We start from the raw sequence: 17,246 nt of genomic DNA, 5'->3' as shown, positions 1-17,246 counted from the left end.
GAACGCGATCTCCCAGTATTTTGCAAACTCCATGTAAAGGAAACCCAGTTTCAGCTTCTTACTAAATGTAATCAAACGCTAGAGACACATGAGTAATTTGGACTTTATTGCAAAAACGGCAAAATGGACGCATGAACGATTACCTTTAGATGATACCTTGAAACTTCCATCTTTAAGATATCTAATCTACAGGTATTTCTGGCCTTCTTCTAACTATGAGAAAATGAATCTGTTCAAAAGCCTTTACTGAATAAAGGAAATAGACACATAAGAGGTACATTTGCAAATCAAGCAAAATACATTCTGGAGCAATGGAGAGTCTGGCCCAGATTTTTTATGTGAATTATTTTGTTTCATGGCTCATGAAAAGCAGACATTCAAATAACTTTGGAGGCTAAACTGGAAAGCAAAGCTCCAAGAAGAATGGAAGCTGTAATACAAGTAAAAAGCAGGCTCACGCACTAACTACCTAAATATTAACTAACTAAATAAATAAATAAATAAAAATAAAATGGAAATATGACATATTTGGCTACAGAAATTCTGTGCAAGTTTCTTTTTTAATATGTGTGATATACTAACATTTAATATTTGATATATGTACTTTAGTTGCTAAATAATTTAAGTTAAAGGAACACTAGGTAAGACTTGGGTTTTTGCAGACAGTGAAGCATCACAATGATTTTAAAGCTGTAATTTAAAGGTAAAATATTCTGCAGTGTACTTTTAATGAGTGTGAACTCAGGAATGAATGACGTGTGGTCTCTGGTTTCTGCAGCATGATTTATGCAGAGGGTTGTATAATTTCATGATTTGAGCAGAAATTATTCCCAGCATTCTGTATTTGTACAATTTTATTTGAAAAGTACAAGCTCATTTTAAGCAAAAGTGAAGTGCAACAGAACTGTGAGCTGCAGTGTTTACAATCAATGAACTTATCAAATTTAAGCAGACTGAAAATGTCTGTAGCAGCTCTAACAAGGCTAAGGCTAAGCAGTGTATAAAAGGAGCAATCTGTAATACATTTACTGTACTAAATCTCAAAATTATTAGGATGTGTCATCAGAGATTAAGGCAACAAGGAGAGTTGAAGCACTGGCATCTCTGACAGCAGTGCTGCAGCCAGTATGTTATACTTTGACAAGTGTCTGTTACAGAATGGAACGCCATCTGTGTTTTGGCCCGTGGTCGCACCCACTGCCTAAAGCCCAGTACCATTTCCACACCCCCCAGGTTGCCAGGTATGAAATAATAGCAGACAAACACAGCATGCTGCAGCTATGGAAGCCAGGAGTTTTTTGTTTTAAACAAAAAATGAGGAATACATGTTGTGTTTTAAAAGTTATCTTCACATAGTCACCTATTTAATGTGGAACAGAAAATTAAAATAAGAAGCTGGCAGTCTTGTATACTGACCTATTTAAGATGGAACTATATGTTTGAATATGAAAACTGCAACCAAGAAGCAAATGTTTCCCCCTAACATGACATTTATGGTGGAAGAGATAAATCCATAAGATTATCAGTTATATCTAGTTAAACACTGAAGGCAGAAATGGATAGTCAAAACTGGCTTGTTCATATTTTCTTATGCTTTACATTTTAGTAAAATAATGTAGGTTGAGTGTCCTCAACTTTGCAACATGCATGAGCTTCACATGTTGAAAGGAGGAGGAGGGAGGGAGATAACTCTCTCCAGTGTTTTGTATTTGGACGGCAGTAACCATTTTAAATGCTTTCTGTCAGTATTATAGATTACTCCTTTAGTAAAGAAATACTTTTTATACACTGTATTATACAATACGTCATATTTGCTGTTTAGCAACTTCATTTATTCTGTATAACAGATGAAAACATATATGTAACGTAATGATAGCTTTAATAAAATGTTAGTTGTGCTGTTAATTTGCAGCACTTGTTATTGCTGGCAATAAAGTAACAACTTGTCACTGTTTCGAAGAAAGCCATTATAAAAGAGCATGCACACACTGCAAATAGTGTGATATGATATGTTCAAATGCTTGTAGACACTCCTTATACTTGGTGAACTTAGTTACTCTAAGGTGAATCCACTTTGTAAACAGACAATCAACTGTGCACACACAGCTTGTATTATCTCCCTATAAATCCATGACATGAAATGGGACATTATGAAGCAGCCTTGCGTGAGCCTAATGTCACCATGCTCAAAGTGAAGCATCAGTTAGAGGGGTATAAAGTCTCCCAATCTTGTGTAGTGCACTAGTGGAATTCTAATAACTTTTTGGGGATAGTGGCTTTTTTGTGACCTCACCATCGTGCGTGTGTCTGAACACTATCAAATGCATACAGCAATATTCCAACATTTATTCTTAAGCAGGGTTAATTTTGGCAACTAAAAACATTTAAGTCTAATTTTAGACATGTATTATAACCATTTTAATACATATATTATTTATTACTAACAATAAAAGTTATGCTACATTAAAAAATCATCCAAAATTATGTAAGGAATATGTCTTTATATACATTCTTTTTATTTTTAGGCATCAATTAGGCATCAACTAATTTTTTCATCATAGTTTTCTTTAACACAATTAACACTGATCTCAAGCATTCCCAGAGGAGTAAAAAAGCATTTGCTCCAGCAAAAAGGGGAACCCTGCCTAATAAAATTGCACTCTCAGGGCACACTTTTAAATGTAAAGTTCTATAATCCTGCTGAAAAAACAACACTGAAACATTGGCTTTATGAGGTTATGTTAACAAATATCAGAAATACTGCTACTGTCTAACCTGTTCTAGCCACTACAAACGGTGCAGACATAGGACGGTTTGTGCTTGTAAAGCTACAACCAAACTTAACACCAGATACCATCTTAGCGACAGCTATTGGCACTTACTGTATAGAATAGCATATACATAAGAAAGGCAGCATATCTAAAAGTGCTGCAAAATAGCAGAGAAATATAAGAACACACAAGTTTTCATTTCATCCCTACCAAGTTTTCATAACTGACACAGCACTGACACACTGGCAGAGAGAAACTGTTTCAGGTTGTTTCTTAAAAGGCCTCAAGTAGCTGAATGATGGCAAGTGGAAGCAGCAGAGTCAGAAGCCATGGACAACTCTGGAGAAAGACACTGATGGCAGAGCAGGGCTGCAGGGATTCTGAAAGACAAGAAGAATGAAGCCTTCAGAAGACATCATACAAAGTAGCCCAGGCCAAACACTGCACTTAAAGGTGTAGTCTACGATTGTAATCAAAAGACACTTTATAAAATTCAGTTCATAAAAGGTGTTTACTAACCATTTTCTAGATCTCCAGTCTGTTTGTTTGCTAGAAACTGGTCTAATGTGTTTACGAAGCTCCAGTGAAAATGAATCTGCTTATCCAAATTCTTGTCTTTCTCTCTCTCTCTCTCTCTCTCTCTCTCTCTCTCTCTCTCTCTCTCTCCTCCAGACATCTGGATTTGTTTACAGCATGACACAAAATGAGTACAGACTTATTTTTTGCTGGTTCAGATCACTTAAGATGGAAAGGTCTCCAAACGCAGGTGGTGCATTTCTCCACCATTGTAGACGTTCCCTTTAAGTGCTGCAGTTTATTCAGTAACAACTGAAAGTAACGTGAGAGTTATTTCAAAAGTGTGAGAAACTGAATAATGTGTCGACACTTTCCAAGAATTCACAAAAAGAGTCCTGTTACAGCTTTAGATGTTAGTATTTGTATTGACTTTACTGTAAACAAATCAGAACAAATATAGATTGTTTTTTTGTATTTTTTAGTGCATTGCACAAACCCTCCAAAATTCTCTGGAAATGTTTGTACACACACAGGCACATTATATTAGGAAATAATGTCATATGATGTTTTCTTAATTTTGTTAAACTTATAATTATCAAATGTTGAGTCAGTGCCGCTATAACTAGGAAGCGAGGTTTGCTTAGAGTATGTTAGTGCTCACCATTTCTTAAAAATGAACATTTATGTTACCCATGATATGTATGTTAATTTTGTATGATAGGCCATTACTCTTGGTTATTCAGAGGTGGAGAACATTTCGTCAGAGGAGGCCAGCGTCATCAGTGGAGCAGCGTACACTCAAGGTATGTGAAACAGATGTAGAATATTTCCTGGTTTATGCTGTAAACAGTGGCTGATTTCAAAGTAGTTAAATTTTAATCCTTGAATGGACTGAAATATTTTACAATGTACTAAAATTGTTGTTACTTAAGTAAGTAGTTTACACTGAAAGAAGAATACACAATTATGTAGTTCTGCACCAAACATCCTCATCCCCATCCCCACTCCCACAAACCCCATAGAAGTGCTGAGAACATGTCTGAGGAAGACATACAACAAACTCCCATCCTTCCAGGACCTTTATCTTGACACCTGATAAAGACTCAAACTCAGAGCAGACTGCAATCACTGAGCACACAACCAGTTTATCAGGCTACCACCTGGACTTCTACGAAATAAGTTGTTTTTTGTTCTCAAATTTCTGGTTCTTCATGAAATTACTTAATGTGTCTCTTCCTGTGCTTACATACATTGATGTCAATGCTGTTATTCTCTTTCTTTTCCCGTATATGGACTGTATACTTTGTCACTTTGTGGTGTTAGGTACGTTTCAGCCATGATATCAGATTGGTTAGTTATGGCCAGTTGCTAAAGATCACTGCATTTGTGCACGCACATATTTGTTTAATCATATTTAAAGCTATGACACAGATGCAGTTTGGTTGTCTTCTGTCTTTGCACTATAGTTAGCTATAATCATATCTTGCACACATGTTTACTTATTAAAATTCCATAAAATTACGTATGGAGCTGCACATTATTATATGCTTAGTACATTTCTGCATGTACAGTATACATTATAGTCATATTTTCTTTTTTCTTTTTATTGTACAGCTATATAGAGTAATTTTCTCAGCCTCACCACAAGCATTTCAGTGTGTGGATGTCCTTGGCATGGTGAATATGCAGAGGAGGAATGAGTATGTGTGTGTAAAACAAATAAATCTTTGTGGAAAAATAACATTTGTTACATTTATTTTGTTCATTAGAAAGAAAAACAATAATAAAACAAAGTAATAACACTGAATTTTCAAAAAAGAATTATCAATACCACTTTAATTTCGCAGCTGTTCAGACACGGAGTTCTCATTTACTGTCTGTAGAATTTTTCAGAGAAGTGAGTAATTGTTTATAAGTAATTAGAAATGTATAATCACAATAGGCAATTCCATATAATATTGATACAAAGTATTCTAAGAGTGAAAGACAAATGTGAGAGTCTCTTAAACAAGCAGATTGTTCTGTATACATCACACAGCCTAACAGAATAGCAAAAGCAGCAAATGTGTATGAATATTGATTGTAATATTAGAGTTAATTATTTTATGCTAAATGTCATACAAAGGAGATAAAGATGCATGATATATGAAGACAATGGTTAGTATAAATATTTGGCAGTGGTTAAAAATGTCCCATTGGAATAAAGAACCAAAAGTAGCTTCCTCATCATCTGAAAACTGAAAAGTGTGAATGGGCTGTATAGTTTGATTATATTTGGCTACCACAACCTAAAATTATTTGCATTGATAATCGGGAAATCAGTGTAGGCTACAATGAACCAACGTCAGATTTGTTCATTTACTTATGGTTATGTAATGACATGTACAGTATCTTTTAGGCTGATAAGATACTTTACTTATAGACAAGTTGGCTAATTGATAAACAACCTAAAGGCAAGACACGGCAAGGTTATTATAGAGCACCTATCACACACAAGGGAAATTCAAAGTGCTTTACAGAGTGAAAATAAACAGCTAATAACCTTAACACTAACCCTAACCTATATTAAGCCAATCAGCAACAAGAGCTATCTGTTCATCATTCAGTGCTGCAGCCAATGGAGTCACAGTCCGTCCTACAGGGCTTTGATTTGCAGTGATGCTGAGAGCAGCAGGTCTGTCCTGGAGAAACTACTTTTCATTCTCCCTCGACACATCACAGATCAATTTTTGAATCAAAGTAACATTAGCAAACTATTATTAGAGTGTAAGACAAATATGGGTCATAAATAAGCAATTAATTCTATGACATTTTGACTGAACATATGATAATATAATGAGGACGAGATTGTCTTTTAGGCAATACGATTCTTTCACATCAAATCAAATCAAATCAAATTTATTTATATAGCGCTTTTCACAACTGATGTTGTCACAAAGCAGCTTCACAGAATTCCAGTAAGACAAAGATTTGACATGAATTGTAAAAACAAATGTAAAACCCTCAAGTGAGCAAGCCAGGGGCGACAGTGGCAAGGAAAAACTCCCCCAGCTGAGGAAGAAACCTTGGGAGGAACCAAGGCTCACAAGGGGTGACCCATCCTCTTCTGGTCAATCTACTGGAATCTACTACATCAGATCTTATTATAATTAGTGAACAATTTGGGAGAAGGTGTAGTGAGTATCCTGAGAGTGAGTGTCATTTCAAGACAAAAAAAAAAACATTAACTGAATGCCTGTTACAATCGTTAATAATTAACCAATGTGAAAAGCCACTGATGCACTAGTTGTAATAGCATTATGCAGAGGAAACCTGTTAATGAATGTAAAGTAGTTCTGCTGAAAAAGCCAGTTAAATTAATTATTCATGCATTAAACACTGCAGTACTTAGGCAGACTGAATTGAAGTTCATGTTCTTTCCTGCAATGATGACTGTACATTTTACAGAAACCTGTATATTATGAGTTAATAATTGTTTTGTTTTTCTACCTGTACATGGATATTCAATATTTTTTAAAGGCAACAGCTCCGTGTGGCTTTGCTTAATCAGTAACCTGTCTAAACAGCCTTGCTTCGAACGAGAACAACAGGTTTAAACTGTTCCTTTAAATGAAAATGATCCACACATGTGTTCATTGTTTTCAATGCGAGGAGCAGAAGCTCTGGTCTAAAGCCAGTTTCGCTTGGTTCACTTTCTTCTCAATTCTTATTTTTCATTCATATTTAATCATTACTTATTTCTTCACCCATGTTGTGTTTGTGTTGCTCCATTATGCTCCGTTTAACCTTGTATTTGAGCTCTTATATAAATGTTGGTTCTGCGTTGTTATTGGAGCTCTACTAACTAATGTTATCTTTGCTTAATTGCTTAATCTGTAACTTGTCAAAGATATTTTCTGTTATGAGGCAATTACCCCAGACTCCCTGGTTAAAGCTGAGCCCCTCCTTATCATTAACCACCTTTGGCGGCCCTGTCTTGTTGTGCAAGCATCTCAGTAGTATCGTTGTTTTTATTATAGCATTAACGCTGTAGCAAATAAACTCCCCCAACCTCCTCTGCCAGTCTCCTCTGATCTTCAAGGTAAATACACCACTAAATAGAACTAATTTATTTCTTTACATCCTCTTTTATCATGTATTATTATTTTTATACATTTTTGTTATTTATAAATGCATTTTCTTATTTAAAAACATGCAACAAAAAAGGTTACAGATTAATAGCATTTCAATTCATTTTAATGGGGAATGTTAATTTGATATATGGGCAAATTGAATTACGAGCTCGGCCATAGAACGAATTAAACTAATAAGTCAAGGTATATATTTAAGTACTGTGATGTCAGCCATAGACTGGGAAGGGCCTGGACTCGCCGGGTGGAGTCAAACACAGTTATCACAGCCTCCCCTGTAGCTTTGGGGTTGTGTGCGTGGTTGTGGATGGTGTGCAGCAATAGGGATTCAAGGTAATATACATATGCACATTCCTCATGAAGTGTAGGAGGGTGGGTAAGGTTCCCTCAGCTCTCTCTACACACCGAGGCACAATCTGCTTTCTGTTCTCTTGTTTTAGGACATAATAAAGACACTTGCTACAATACTTTTACACAGAAAATCAGCAAAACTTGCCATTTGACTAGGGATCATCTTTTTGCTTAGGACCATGTATTAAGAAAAGCACATTCACAATGCAAAATCAAGCGATCACTTACCTAATTCAATAAACACCCTCTTCTCCTCGTTGGACACTTTGCACATAAACGTGGTATTCTCAGTGAGGGTGAAGCTCAGCATGGTCAGTATGAATCCATAAGGTTTCATCATATTCACATGGGTGTTGTGTCTAAATCTGGGCTCAGGCATAGTCCCAGACACATTGGTGTTGATTATAATTTCTTTGCTGCCCTTGGACATGGAGAACTCATAGTGGGTGTGGTAGCTGGCCTTGGGCCGGAGAGGGCAGGTCACTTTCAGGTCTTTATTCTCCTCCTGGCACACAGTCATTTCGTCATCACCATCGTCATCATTGTCATCATCATCATCATCGCCCAGAACAGGGGACATCAGACCTGAAAAACAAATGTTTTACCAGGTCACACATCAATATGAACTGTTTTTTAAACCAAAAATAAAATACATTTCAGCAGCTGTTGTCATAATGATCAAATTGTGCATTAAATTTGCTCCTACTTCCAGTGAATAATATGAGAATACAGAGAAAGCATCACAATTTGTCCCTTACCTGCCCATACAACACTCCATATAAGCAAGTTAATTACAGCAAGCTGTGTGTTTTTTTAAAAGAACATGAAAGAGAAAAAGGTGATGTTACTTTTAGGTCAACCAGAAATAAAATCACAGGAAACATTCTGGCAACAGACACAGTGCTATTAAATGTAAAATTTAGAGCTGACAGACAAAAATATACATTATGAAGATATCTGTTAAAGTGCAAATGACTAAACAACAAGCTTTACATGTGCCTGTTTCATTGTGAATCCACAATGAAAACAGCCAGGCATCCCTTTTCTCTAACCTGTCCTTTCAGCAACCTCATCCTTTCAGCTGACTTGGTCCAAAAGCACAAGGATCTAAAGAGAAAATAAAACAACAGGGCTATCAATTCCACTAAAGTGGTCCTGTATAGGCAAGTCAAACAGCAGGTCCCAGAGCAGTCTGGAAGCTTCTTCTCTGCAGTGCTGCAGCATCTCCCACCACCTGACCCACATCCAATCCTCTGCAGTTGGCTGGGATAAACCAATATACCAGCAGGAGTATCTGTGGCAGTAAAAACATCTTTACTGGAAAATAATATATACATATTTACATATATGGCAAATACCAACACTATGATAATCCATTATATGTTAATTATAACATGTTACAATGTATAATCTTCAGAGCTTGGCTCAATGGTGCATGCAGTTCTGCCCTTGGTAACTAAAAGATTTTAGTGACTGTAACAAGAGGAACTTTATAGTCTGCTTTTCCCCACATTCTGAAATTCCACATCCCCCTCGCTTTATGGAATGGTTCGTTCCTTCTGGGAAATGTGATTTATTGATTATTTTGGACAAACTAAAATGCTTTGCCTGAAAATGCAGGTAGTATCACGTTTAGAAGACGTTTATAACATCGATTAGAAATGTCCTCTTGTCCTCCTTTCAAAACGAGGACAATAGAGCTTTTGGTTTATTTTGAAAACACTCAGACTGCCATCTGTTGGACAAAAGGCAGAACAGCTCCATTTTAAATTCACTGTCCCAAGCTTGTAGAGGCCTCATATAATTACTGAATTCAGATGTTATACTGTGGTGGATACAGACATCAGAAAGTCTCCATTTTAAATTCTTCTAAAGTCTTAATTGTAGTGTTAATTGCTGGCTGAAAAAGCCCAAATGTTGGCTGAGCAGATGTCCAGAAAAATGAGGACAAACAGTGTACAGAACTTTATATTAGTTTTTTAAAAATCTCCTAACACAAATTTAAGAATGGTGCAAGGAATAATAATAAGATATATTATATTTTGTAATAAAAGACAAGTCATATATTTAAAAAACTGATTAGAAAAACATGGTTTAGTGGTTATTAAATTAAAAATAATGAAATATAAAAGAATAAATGAAAGGTAAATTTATATTCATATAATTCAGGGCCACATAAAATAGATGAAATTTTAAATATGAATGAAAAATGTACATTGAATTAAAAAAAAAAAAAGCTTCAGGTTGTGCAGAAGGCTGAATCTGATTTACGATAACGTTAATCCATAAACAAAAGCCCTTCAGTGAGGTACCCAAGTAAAAGAATTAAAAATCCCTTCTGAAAAGAGGCAGTTAACCAGAGCATTCTCTTTCATGAGTCTCACTTCCCGCTGCATTTCAAATTTCCTGCTGCATCTCACTTTAAGCTGTAAAAGAAAGCAGCTCAGAATCTAAATATAAACCCAGGTCATAAATGTAGTATCTGGAACAACAGTCTGGACCTAGTTTTACAGGAAGCAGCTTTTACTGAATCCACTTGATTTAACTGAACAAGGTTTAGAGAAGGGTTTTGAGAAATATGTTAAGCCTGTAAGCAACTTGATTTTCATTCATTATCTGTAACTGCTTATCCAGTTCAGGGTCGCGGTGGGTCCAGAGCCTACCTGGAATCATTGGGCAGAAGGCAGGAATACACCCTGGAGGGGGCACTAGTCCTTCACAGGGCAACACAGACACACAGATACACATTCACGGACACGTTTGAGTCGCCAATCCACCTACCAATGTGTGTTTTTGGACTGTGGGAGGAAACCGGAGCACCCGGAGGAAACCCACGCAGACACGGGGAGAACACACCAAACTCCTCACAGACAGTCCCCTTAGCGGGAATCGAACGCACAACCTCCAGGCCCCTGGAGCTGTGTGACTGCGACACTACCTGCCGCCCACTTGATTTTCAAATGGAATTTTATTATTACAAAGCTACAGGTAACAAGTACAAAGAGAAAAGCAAACTGTAATAACGTTTGCAGTTTTTTATAAATATATTGACAACTTTGAACAGCTTCAAAACATGTCTCCCATTCAAATTCAGACAGCCCTTTCAAAAGGTGTTTTCTTACTGGTGGATAATAAAGGGCAATTAAAAGGCTAATATGGCTGTGTCTCCATGCCCATCCCTTGAAACATCACAGAATATTTTCTTTTAAAAGGAGAACACTTCACCAGAACCCAGATTCCTTCTAAGAATTCTGATTATTTAAATTCATTATGCACACATTCAGCAATTGTTTATTTTTGCCCTATTATAACATAGGATAAATATGTATTAAGAAACATGAACATATTTTCTGAAATGACAGAGAGGTTCAAATGGGCACATTAACTCCTAATGCTTATTTTGAATTGTTATTTTTTTCCCTGTGATGATAATGACTGCCAAGACCTGAAATGGTCTTTGTCTGCTGGAAATGATACTAAATTAAGGTCAGACAACCCACATATTAAGCAGTGATAAAGGCATAGGCAAGACAGAGACCCACTAATTTATATAGATATTTCATTTAAATAGTATAAATGTATTATATTTTGCAAGATTCTCAAGATTTTATATCACTATTTTATTAAATAATGTAGACCTTGCACTATGAGTGCAAGGTCTCTTAAACTTTAAATATTTATCATGTTTTCAACACACTGTACCAGGCCAAAAACAGGTAAATGCAGAACTGTACTTTATTTATATTTGACTTATTCTGTTTGATTATATTATTCATATATGGGCCGTACAGAAGACACTCAATCAATTCTTTTTTTTTAGCATCCAGAACTTTTTTCCATTGTGCTGTCTTGTATCAGTTGTATCATTGGGATCCACTTGATGTTCTTTGTTTTTGCAATTTTGTAAGTGCTTTGCCTTCTTGAAAAGTGCCATATAAATAAAATGTATTATTATAATAATAGGGGCGGCACGGTAGTGCCGCAGTCACACAGCTCCAGGGACCTGGAGGTTGTGGGTTCGATTCCTGCTCCGGGTGACTGTCTGTGAGGAGTTGGTGTGTTCTCCCCATGTCCGCGTGGGTTTCCTCCGGGTGCTCCGGTTTCCTCCCACAGTCCAAAAACACACGTTGGTAGGTGGATTGGCGACACAAAAGTGTCCGTAGGTGTGTGTGTGTGTGTTGCCCTGTAAAGGACTGGCGCCCCCTCTGGGGTGTATTCTCGCCTTACACCCAATGATTCCATATAGGCTCTGGACCCCCCGCGACCCTGAACTGGATAAGCGCTTACAGATAATGAATGAATAAATTATTATTATTACAATCTTATATGCACAGGTTGGATTATAAACATGGAATAAACCCAGCCCTTTTTTCTACTAAATATAGGGCCAGAATTATTTAAAAAGATACATTCTGTTGTTATTTGTGGGCTCAGCCACACTAAAATCTAACTCATTACCTCTTGATTTAAAACTACAAAGTTCAGAGTAGAAGTTTGTATGTGATACCAATGTACACAATGCATATGGTCCCAGGCTTCGTTTTCTTAAGATGGTGTCATAACGATTAAATCGTGTTGATTTAGACTATCAAACTATCCCCCTGTCACAATATTCGCACTTGCACCCCAGCTTTTAACTTACAGTCCAACCCAGACAGCAGAGAGCTTTGGACCCAGGATCCTGCGACACTACACGCTGCGCCACCGTTCCGCCCATAAAGGGTCTCCAGCCTGCGAAGATACTTGGGTCTGTCAGTTGTCCGTGATAAAACAATGGAAGTACTGCATGAGCATCCATTGACCACAAGGGGGAGATCGTTGTTTAGTTAGATTTAATCAGATACATGTGCCTTGACACACGCGACTCACAAATAGACGAAAATGACTGGCTACTGGTATCCAGCTCTGTGGAATCTCAGTTCTAGCAAGATAACTCAATTCACCATGCACAGTCACTACCATAATTAAAACCTCTTAAGACCTTAATGGCAAGAGGGGACTAAAATCATCCTCAAACCATGAATAAACATTCAGTATTACTCAAACATATTGCAAAGTAGAAAAGGTCCACTACAAAAGAGGTCCATTACTTCGGCACCAGGTCCCATAAACCCTAGATCACTGATTTCCCTATAAACCTAAGAGAAACTGTTGAGTAACTCCATCTATCAACACAGGAACTGTAGGTGCTTAATCATAGTGGTGCAATAGGTCTTTAACAAATGTCTTTAACACAGCTCCAGGGTTCTGGGATTGTGAGTTTGAGCCCTGCTTTGGGTGACTGTCTCCCCATGTCTGTGTAGGGTTTTCTCCCACAGTTGGGTTGGCTTTTAAATTGTGTAAATACATGTGAAAGTGTTTGGTGTGGTGCGGTAGTGTGTGGTTTTGGTCTGGTATGCACTGGGCAGAGGGTTTCTAAGTGGTTGCTAAGATATTCAAGGTGTTGCTAGCCAGTTGCTATTGTATTCCAGGTGGTTGCTATGGAAAAGCATTGTATGCTAAGAAGTTGCTTAGAGATTGCTAGGGCTTCGCTGTGGTGTAGGTGTTGGTTGCTATGGTGTTACTACGCTATAGATGTGGGAGGTATCAAATGCTGAACCTTAACATTACAAGGATGGAAACTTTAAATGACTCTTGCTCACTGTGTTTTACAATGCTGTTTCAGTACTGTGAACAGTTCTATTTGTGCATTCTTTAGAGAAATTATTCACTTATTCTCATTGGGTAACCTCACCAAGAGATCCATGATATGTATCTTAAACTATTTTAAAACATACAGTCCAAAAAAGGCCCATTTGACCTGAATTACTCATCAAAATTAGCAAGCTGCTTAGCATTAGCAGAAAAATTACAACAATCCACAGAAATGGCCTCCATTGCTTTGCTCAACGGCTAATTGCGCCCTGTCACAGCTCTGTCTGAAGCCTCTACCCAAAACCTAAGTTAATCTATTCATTTGAAAGTTGTATTTCTAAGGTAGTTAAATAAAGTATTGCTAGATACTGTAGCATTTACCGACGAAACCTATAAGGAGATGTGGAATATTTGAGCAAGAAGCCAACTCCAGCTCAGTGTACAACTTCTGTTGGCTTCATAACTCAGTTTGCTCAGTTCAACCCCACCCCCTTTTGTACAGCTCTAAATCGCATTTAGGCACCTTCTTCATCCAGAGAAACGAGCCGGGCTGTAGCGAGAGGACAATTATATCGACGTTTTGTCATCTTTTTAGAGGGCTGCTCTACAGAATAAATACTTTTAAGACTTTTGTGTCTAGTTAAGCTGTAGTTGTAAAGCAAAGACTGTTTTTGGCAGATAATTCTTTTCCTCCGAGCTGCAGTTACCGTTACCTGAGAGGATTTACAGCTGCAGCCGAGGGCGCGAGCGCGGCTAAGCTAACGTTATTTCGAAACAAATACACGAGAGCAACCCTTAGATATCAGTAGATTGTGGATTGATATTTTCATTAATCCCAGTGTCCTGTGCTGTAAGCTGCTTTCTGCTCGATCCTCTGCCCACGCACGACTCTGAAGTTCTCATATACAGCGTTTTCAGGCAGTGTTGTGTTGGGACTGTGGATTTGTCCTCGGTGAACTTAGAGAGAGTGAACAGCGCTGGAGACCTCAGCGGCTTTTATTTCTTTTCTCTTGACCGTGAGAGAAATTCTCCCGATAAATGGGAATTGGGACTATTCTTCGGTCAGTAACTCAACCTGAACTTCTCCCTCTACTCCATCCACCACTGAATACTTAAGCTTCCCGAAAACTGAGGGTGAGAAGCTGTGATGACTTTCGTGTGGGTTCTTTCACTATTAACTGCCCTCCTGGTGCCAGGTAAGTCAAAGAGTTAATCCCATTTCTCAAATTTTACTACATCATTCAGCGTGTCTCATAAAGAACATAATTCAGGGAGGTATCTGGGTGATATGTAATTTCAATGGTGGAGATAACCAGCTCATACTTTCTTTCTGCAGTGGTGATGATGGGAACATGGGTTGTAATGTTTATAGCACAAAATGAGCAATTTATTTACTATCTAAAAGTTGCTAGCAAACCGGGACACATCTTTTGATTTCTTTATGTAATGTTGATGGTAATATAGTGGTAAACGTAGTATGTGAGGGGTGTATGCACGCACCTCTTCACTGTTAAAATAGTCATAAAACATTACCTCAGGGCCCCCCAAAAATGTATTCATTGAATCGTTTATCTTCTGTTATAACTTTAACCTGTTTAAGGTCGTGGTGGGTCTGGAGCCTACTTGGAATCACTGGGCACAAACAAGGAACACACCCACAACGAGGCACCAGCATATCACAGGGCATTATAGCCACATCCATGGCAATTTTGCTCAGCCAGTTAACTTACCAACATATGTTTTTTAGGAAGAAGCCAGAGAACTCAAAGGAAATCCATGGTTTTTAAAGGAGGGAGAATACACCTCCTCACAGACAGTGACTTGTGGTGGGGAATGGACTCACAATAATAGGACTTTGGAGCCAGTGTACCACCATGCTTCCCATAAACAGTGTATTCATAATCAACTCATATAATAAGAAAAGGAGATTCTACATGTATTAAAGACATCCTTTAGTGAACATTCCTTTTTTTTCATTTTGTCAACATGCCCATGAGTTTTCCTAGATGTGTTAGAACATGTACCAGGAGTGAAATAAGCAGTCAGCCCAATGGCTGAGCATTTTAGCTTTGAAACTGAAATTCAGAGAGCCAGGGTTTCTTATGTCATAAACCTAAAGAACATTTAAACTTGTGGGAGGGGCATTCGAGTTGCAGGTGCAAGACAGAGCAATAAGTTGCGATATTCTGATGAAGTGGGAGGAGTTTTTAAACCATGATTGCTTTGATAGCAATGAATGTTTGTCACAAATGTGTCCCACAACTGCCATTCTACCTTGAAAGACAGCGTTGACTTGGGGTGAGACACAGGTGCACCTTCTATGTGTCAGATATAGGGTGTGTCATGGACCAAATCTGGGCCAAATGTAGAAGTTTGGTCCACACAACACTTGCTATTACACACGTCAAGATTTGCTTATGACAGTTGGCCCAGAAGATTAGTTTTTTGAAAATTGTTCAAATTTGAATATCTGTTTGATGCCAGTAGTTTTTAAGCAAGTTTTACATCGAATGCCCGTATGTTGTCCTTTCCAAACGTAGGGAAAAGAAATCGCCTCACTCAAGCCTCTCAATTTGCAGTCTGATCTAGGAACATACAAATTAAAGATTAAAACTATGATTGAGCAAGTCTATGTCTCCAAGAGAAAATATTCTATACAGTTAATATAAAATATCTTTGGTTTATTGTGTAACAGGGGGACTCTTTAAGCTACCATTGTTTTACTGTGTTATTTTATATACAAGCTTGACTTATGATAGGTTTGAAAAGGCCAGAAAAACATCTGGTGTTTTTTTTTTTTACCTTATAGCTATGTAAAACTGTGTCAATCAGTGTGAGTGTGAGAATATAGCAACATCTCTAAAACTGCCATGTGCACAGTGTTTTTGACAGGATTTAGATGTCAGGATTTTTGCTGCAATTATTTCTGTATGCTTTATGTCCTGCCCTGCCAATGTGTTTCGCCACAGTACATCAGATTACGGCATGTCATTTAATGAATTGTTCTCGCGGAAGTCATCTGTTGGGCATGAGTATTTTCCTGGCCACATGTCACAAGGATTTAGACCAGAAAGCACACATATGTATGTTGAGCTCTCAGAGTGAGGCAATTATTTTAAAACATCAAAATGATTATATTTTCCATGACTGAAGGCACAGACTCACAAACAAATTATGGTGGACATTAGGCTGTACTGATACAATAAATTCTGAAACGTTTGGAATTATTTGGGGCATTGTTTAGAAAGGACAAAAGATTTTAACACTGATAAACATTTTGCTTTGATACAATTCTTTATAGGTAACAGGCAAGATGATTCACGGAAAAAGTTAGTAAAACTTCAGTGTAATGTACCTTTTTAAAGAAGATACTTCTATTGAGTTGATTTTTTTAGCCTGCCAGTCATCCCTTTACAAAAGAATGTGAAATAAGGCTGTTTAAGTGTAATTTGTGCCATTCAGATGAGCTTATATAGGACAAGAGAAGAAAAGATTTGAGCAAGGCTAAGAAAAACTCTCCAAAATAGTAGGCCCACATCAGTTAACAGTCTGGCAGATAGTTTACAAATGGAAGAAACCCAGCACCACAGCGCTTCTTCCTGGAAGTGGTTGTATTATGAAGATCAGTGCAAGAATCCTAATACAAATGACAACACACACTAGGTTGACGGCTAAGGATCTGCAGGTGCCTGCTGCATGTCATACCTATGTTCAGAAGAATAACAAGTAGTATCCATGGAGAGTTAACTCAAGGAAACCAAAATTGAAAACAAATAAATCATTATTGCATCTCAAGATCGCTGACCACCAGGATGTAGCACAGTACCCCTGGAGCAATGTTCTG

General features: G+C 37.5%; 2 protein-coding genes across 3 annotated transcripts in view; one reads left to right on the top strand and one right to left on the bottom strand.

Moving 5' to 3' along the window:
* Window positions 1-123: 123 nt before the first annotated feature.
* On the bottom strand, window positions 124-14,507 carry LOC136668916 (thy-1 membrane glycoprotein-like). 2 transcript variants are annotated; one of them, XM_066646668.1, is made up of 6 exons: window positions 14,116-14,507; window positions 12,411-12,499; window positions 8,821-8,875; window positions 8,527-8,569; window positions 7,997-8,353; window positions 124-3,151 (listed from the first exon to the last, which is right to left on the bottom strand). In XM_066646668.1, the coding sequence occupies exons 3-6, from the start codon at window positions 8,839-8,841 to the stop codon at window positions 3,045-3,047; spliced, it is 528 nt and encodes a 175-aa protein (XP_066502765.1). In that variant the 5' UTR covers window positions 8,842-8,875; window positions 12,411-12,499; window positions 14,116-14,507; the 3' UTR covers window positions 124-3,044. The 2 variants fall into 2 exon arrangements, with proteins under 2 accessions (XP_066502765.1, XP_066502764.1); XM_066646667.1 differs by lacking the exons at window positions 12,411-12,499; window positions 14,116-14,507 and adding an exon at window positions 13,926-13,980.
* The window catches only part of nectin1a (nectin cell adhesion molecule 1a), a 22,563-nt gene continuing 19,809 nt past the window's right edge, over window positions 14,493-17,246 (top strand). Inside the window, 1 exon segment of the mRNA XM_066646669.1 lies at window positions 14,493-14,598. Coding sequence (XP_066502766.1) covers window positions 14,550-14,598 — 49 coding nt within the window. The 5' untranslated portion in view covers window positions 14,493-14,549.

This window comes from Hoplias malabaricus, chromosome 15 (genome assembly GCF_029633855.1).
Source record: "Hoplias malabaricus isolate fHopMal1 chromosome 15, fHopMal1.hap1, whole genome shotgun sequence".
Classification (NCBI taxonomy): Eukaryota; Metazoa; Chordata; class Actinopteri; order Characiformes; family Erythrinidae; genus Hoplias; species Hoplias malabaricus.
This window is presented reverse-complemented; position numbering and strand designations above follow the sequence as displayed.

Excerpts from the sequence above, each read along its gene's own strand:
- LOC136668916 (XM_066646668.1), bottom strand. The coding sequence starts at position 8,841 with ATGAGGTTGCTGAAAGGACAG. Across the intron at positions 8,570-8,820 it reads TGAGGTTGCTGAAAGGACAG|CTTGCTGTAATTAACTTGCT; the intron begins GTTAGAGAAAAG and ends AAAAACACACAG. Across the intron at positions 3,152-7,996 it reads GAGGGTGTTTATTGAATTAG|AATCCCTGCAGCCCTGCTCT; the intron begins GTAAGTGATCGC and ends CTTGTCTTTCAG.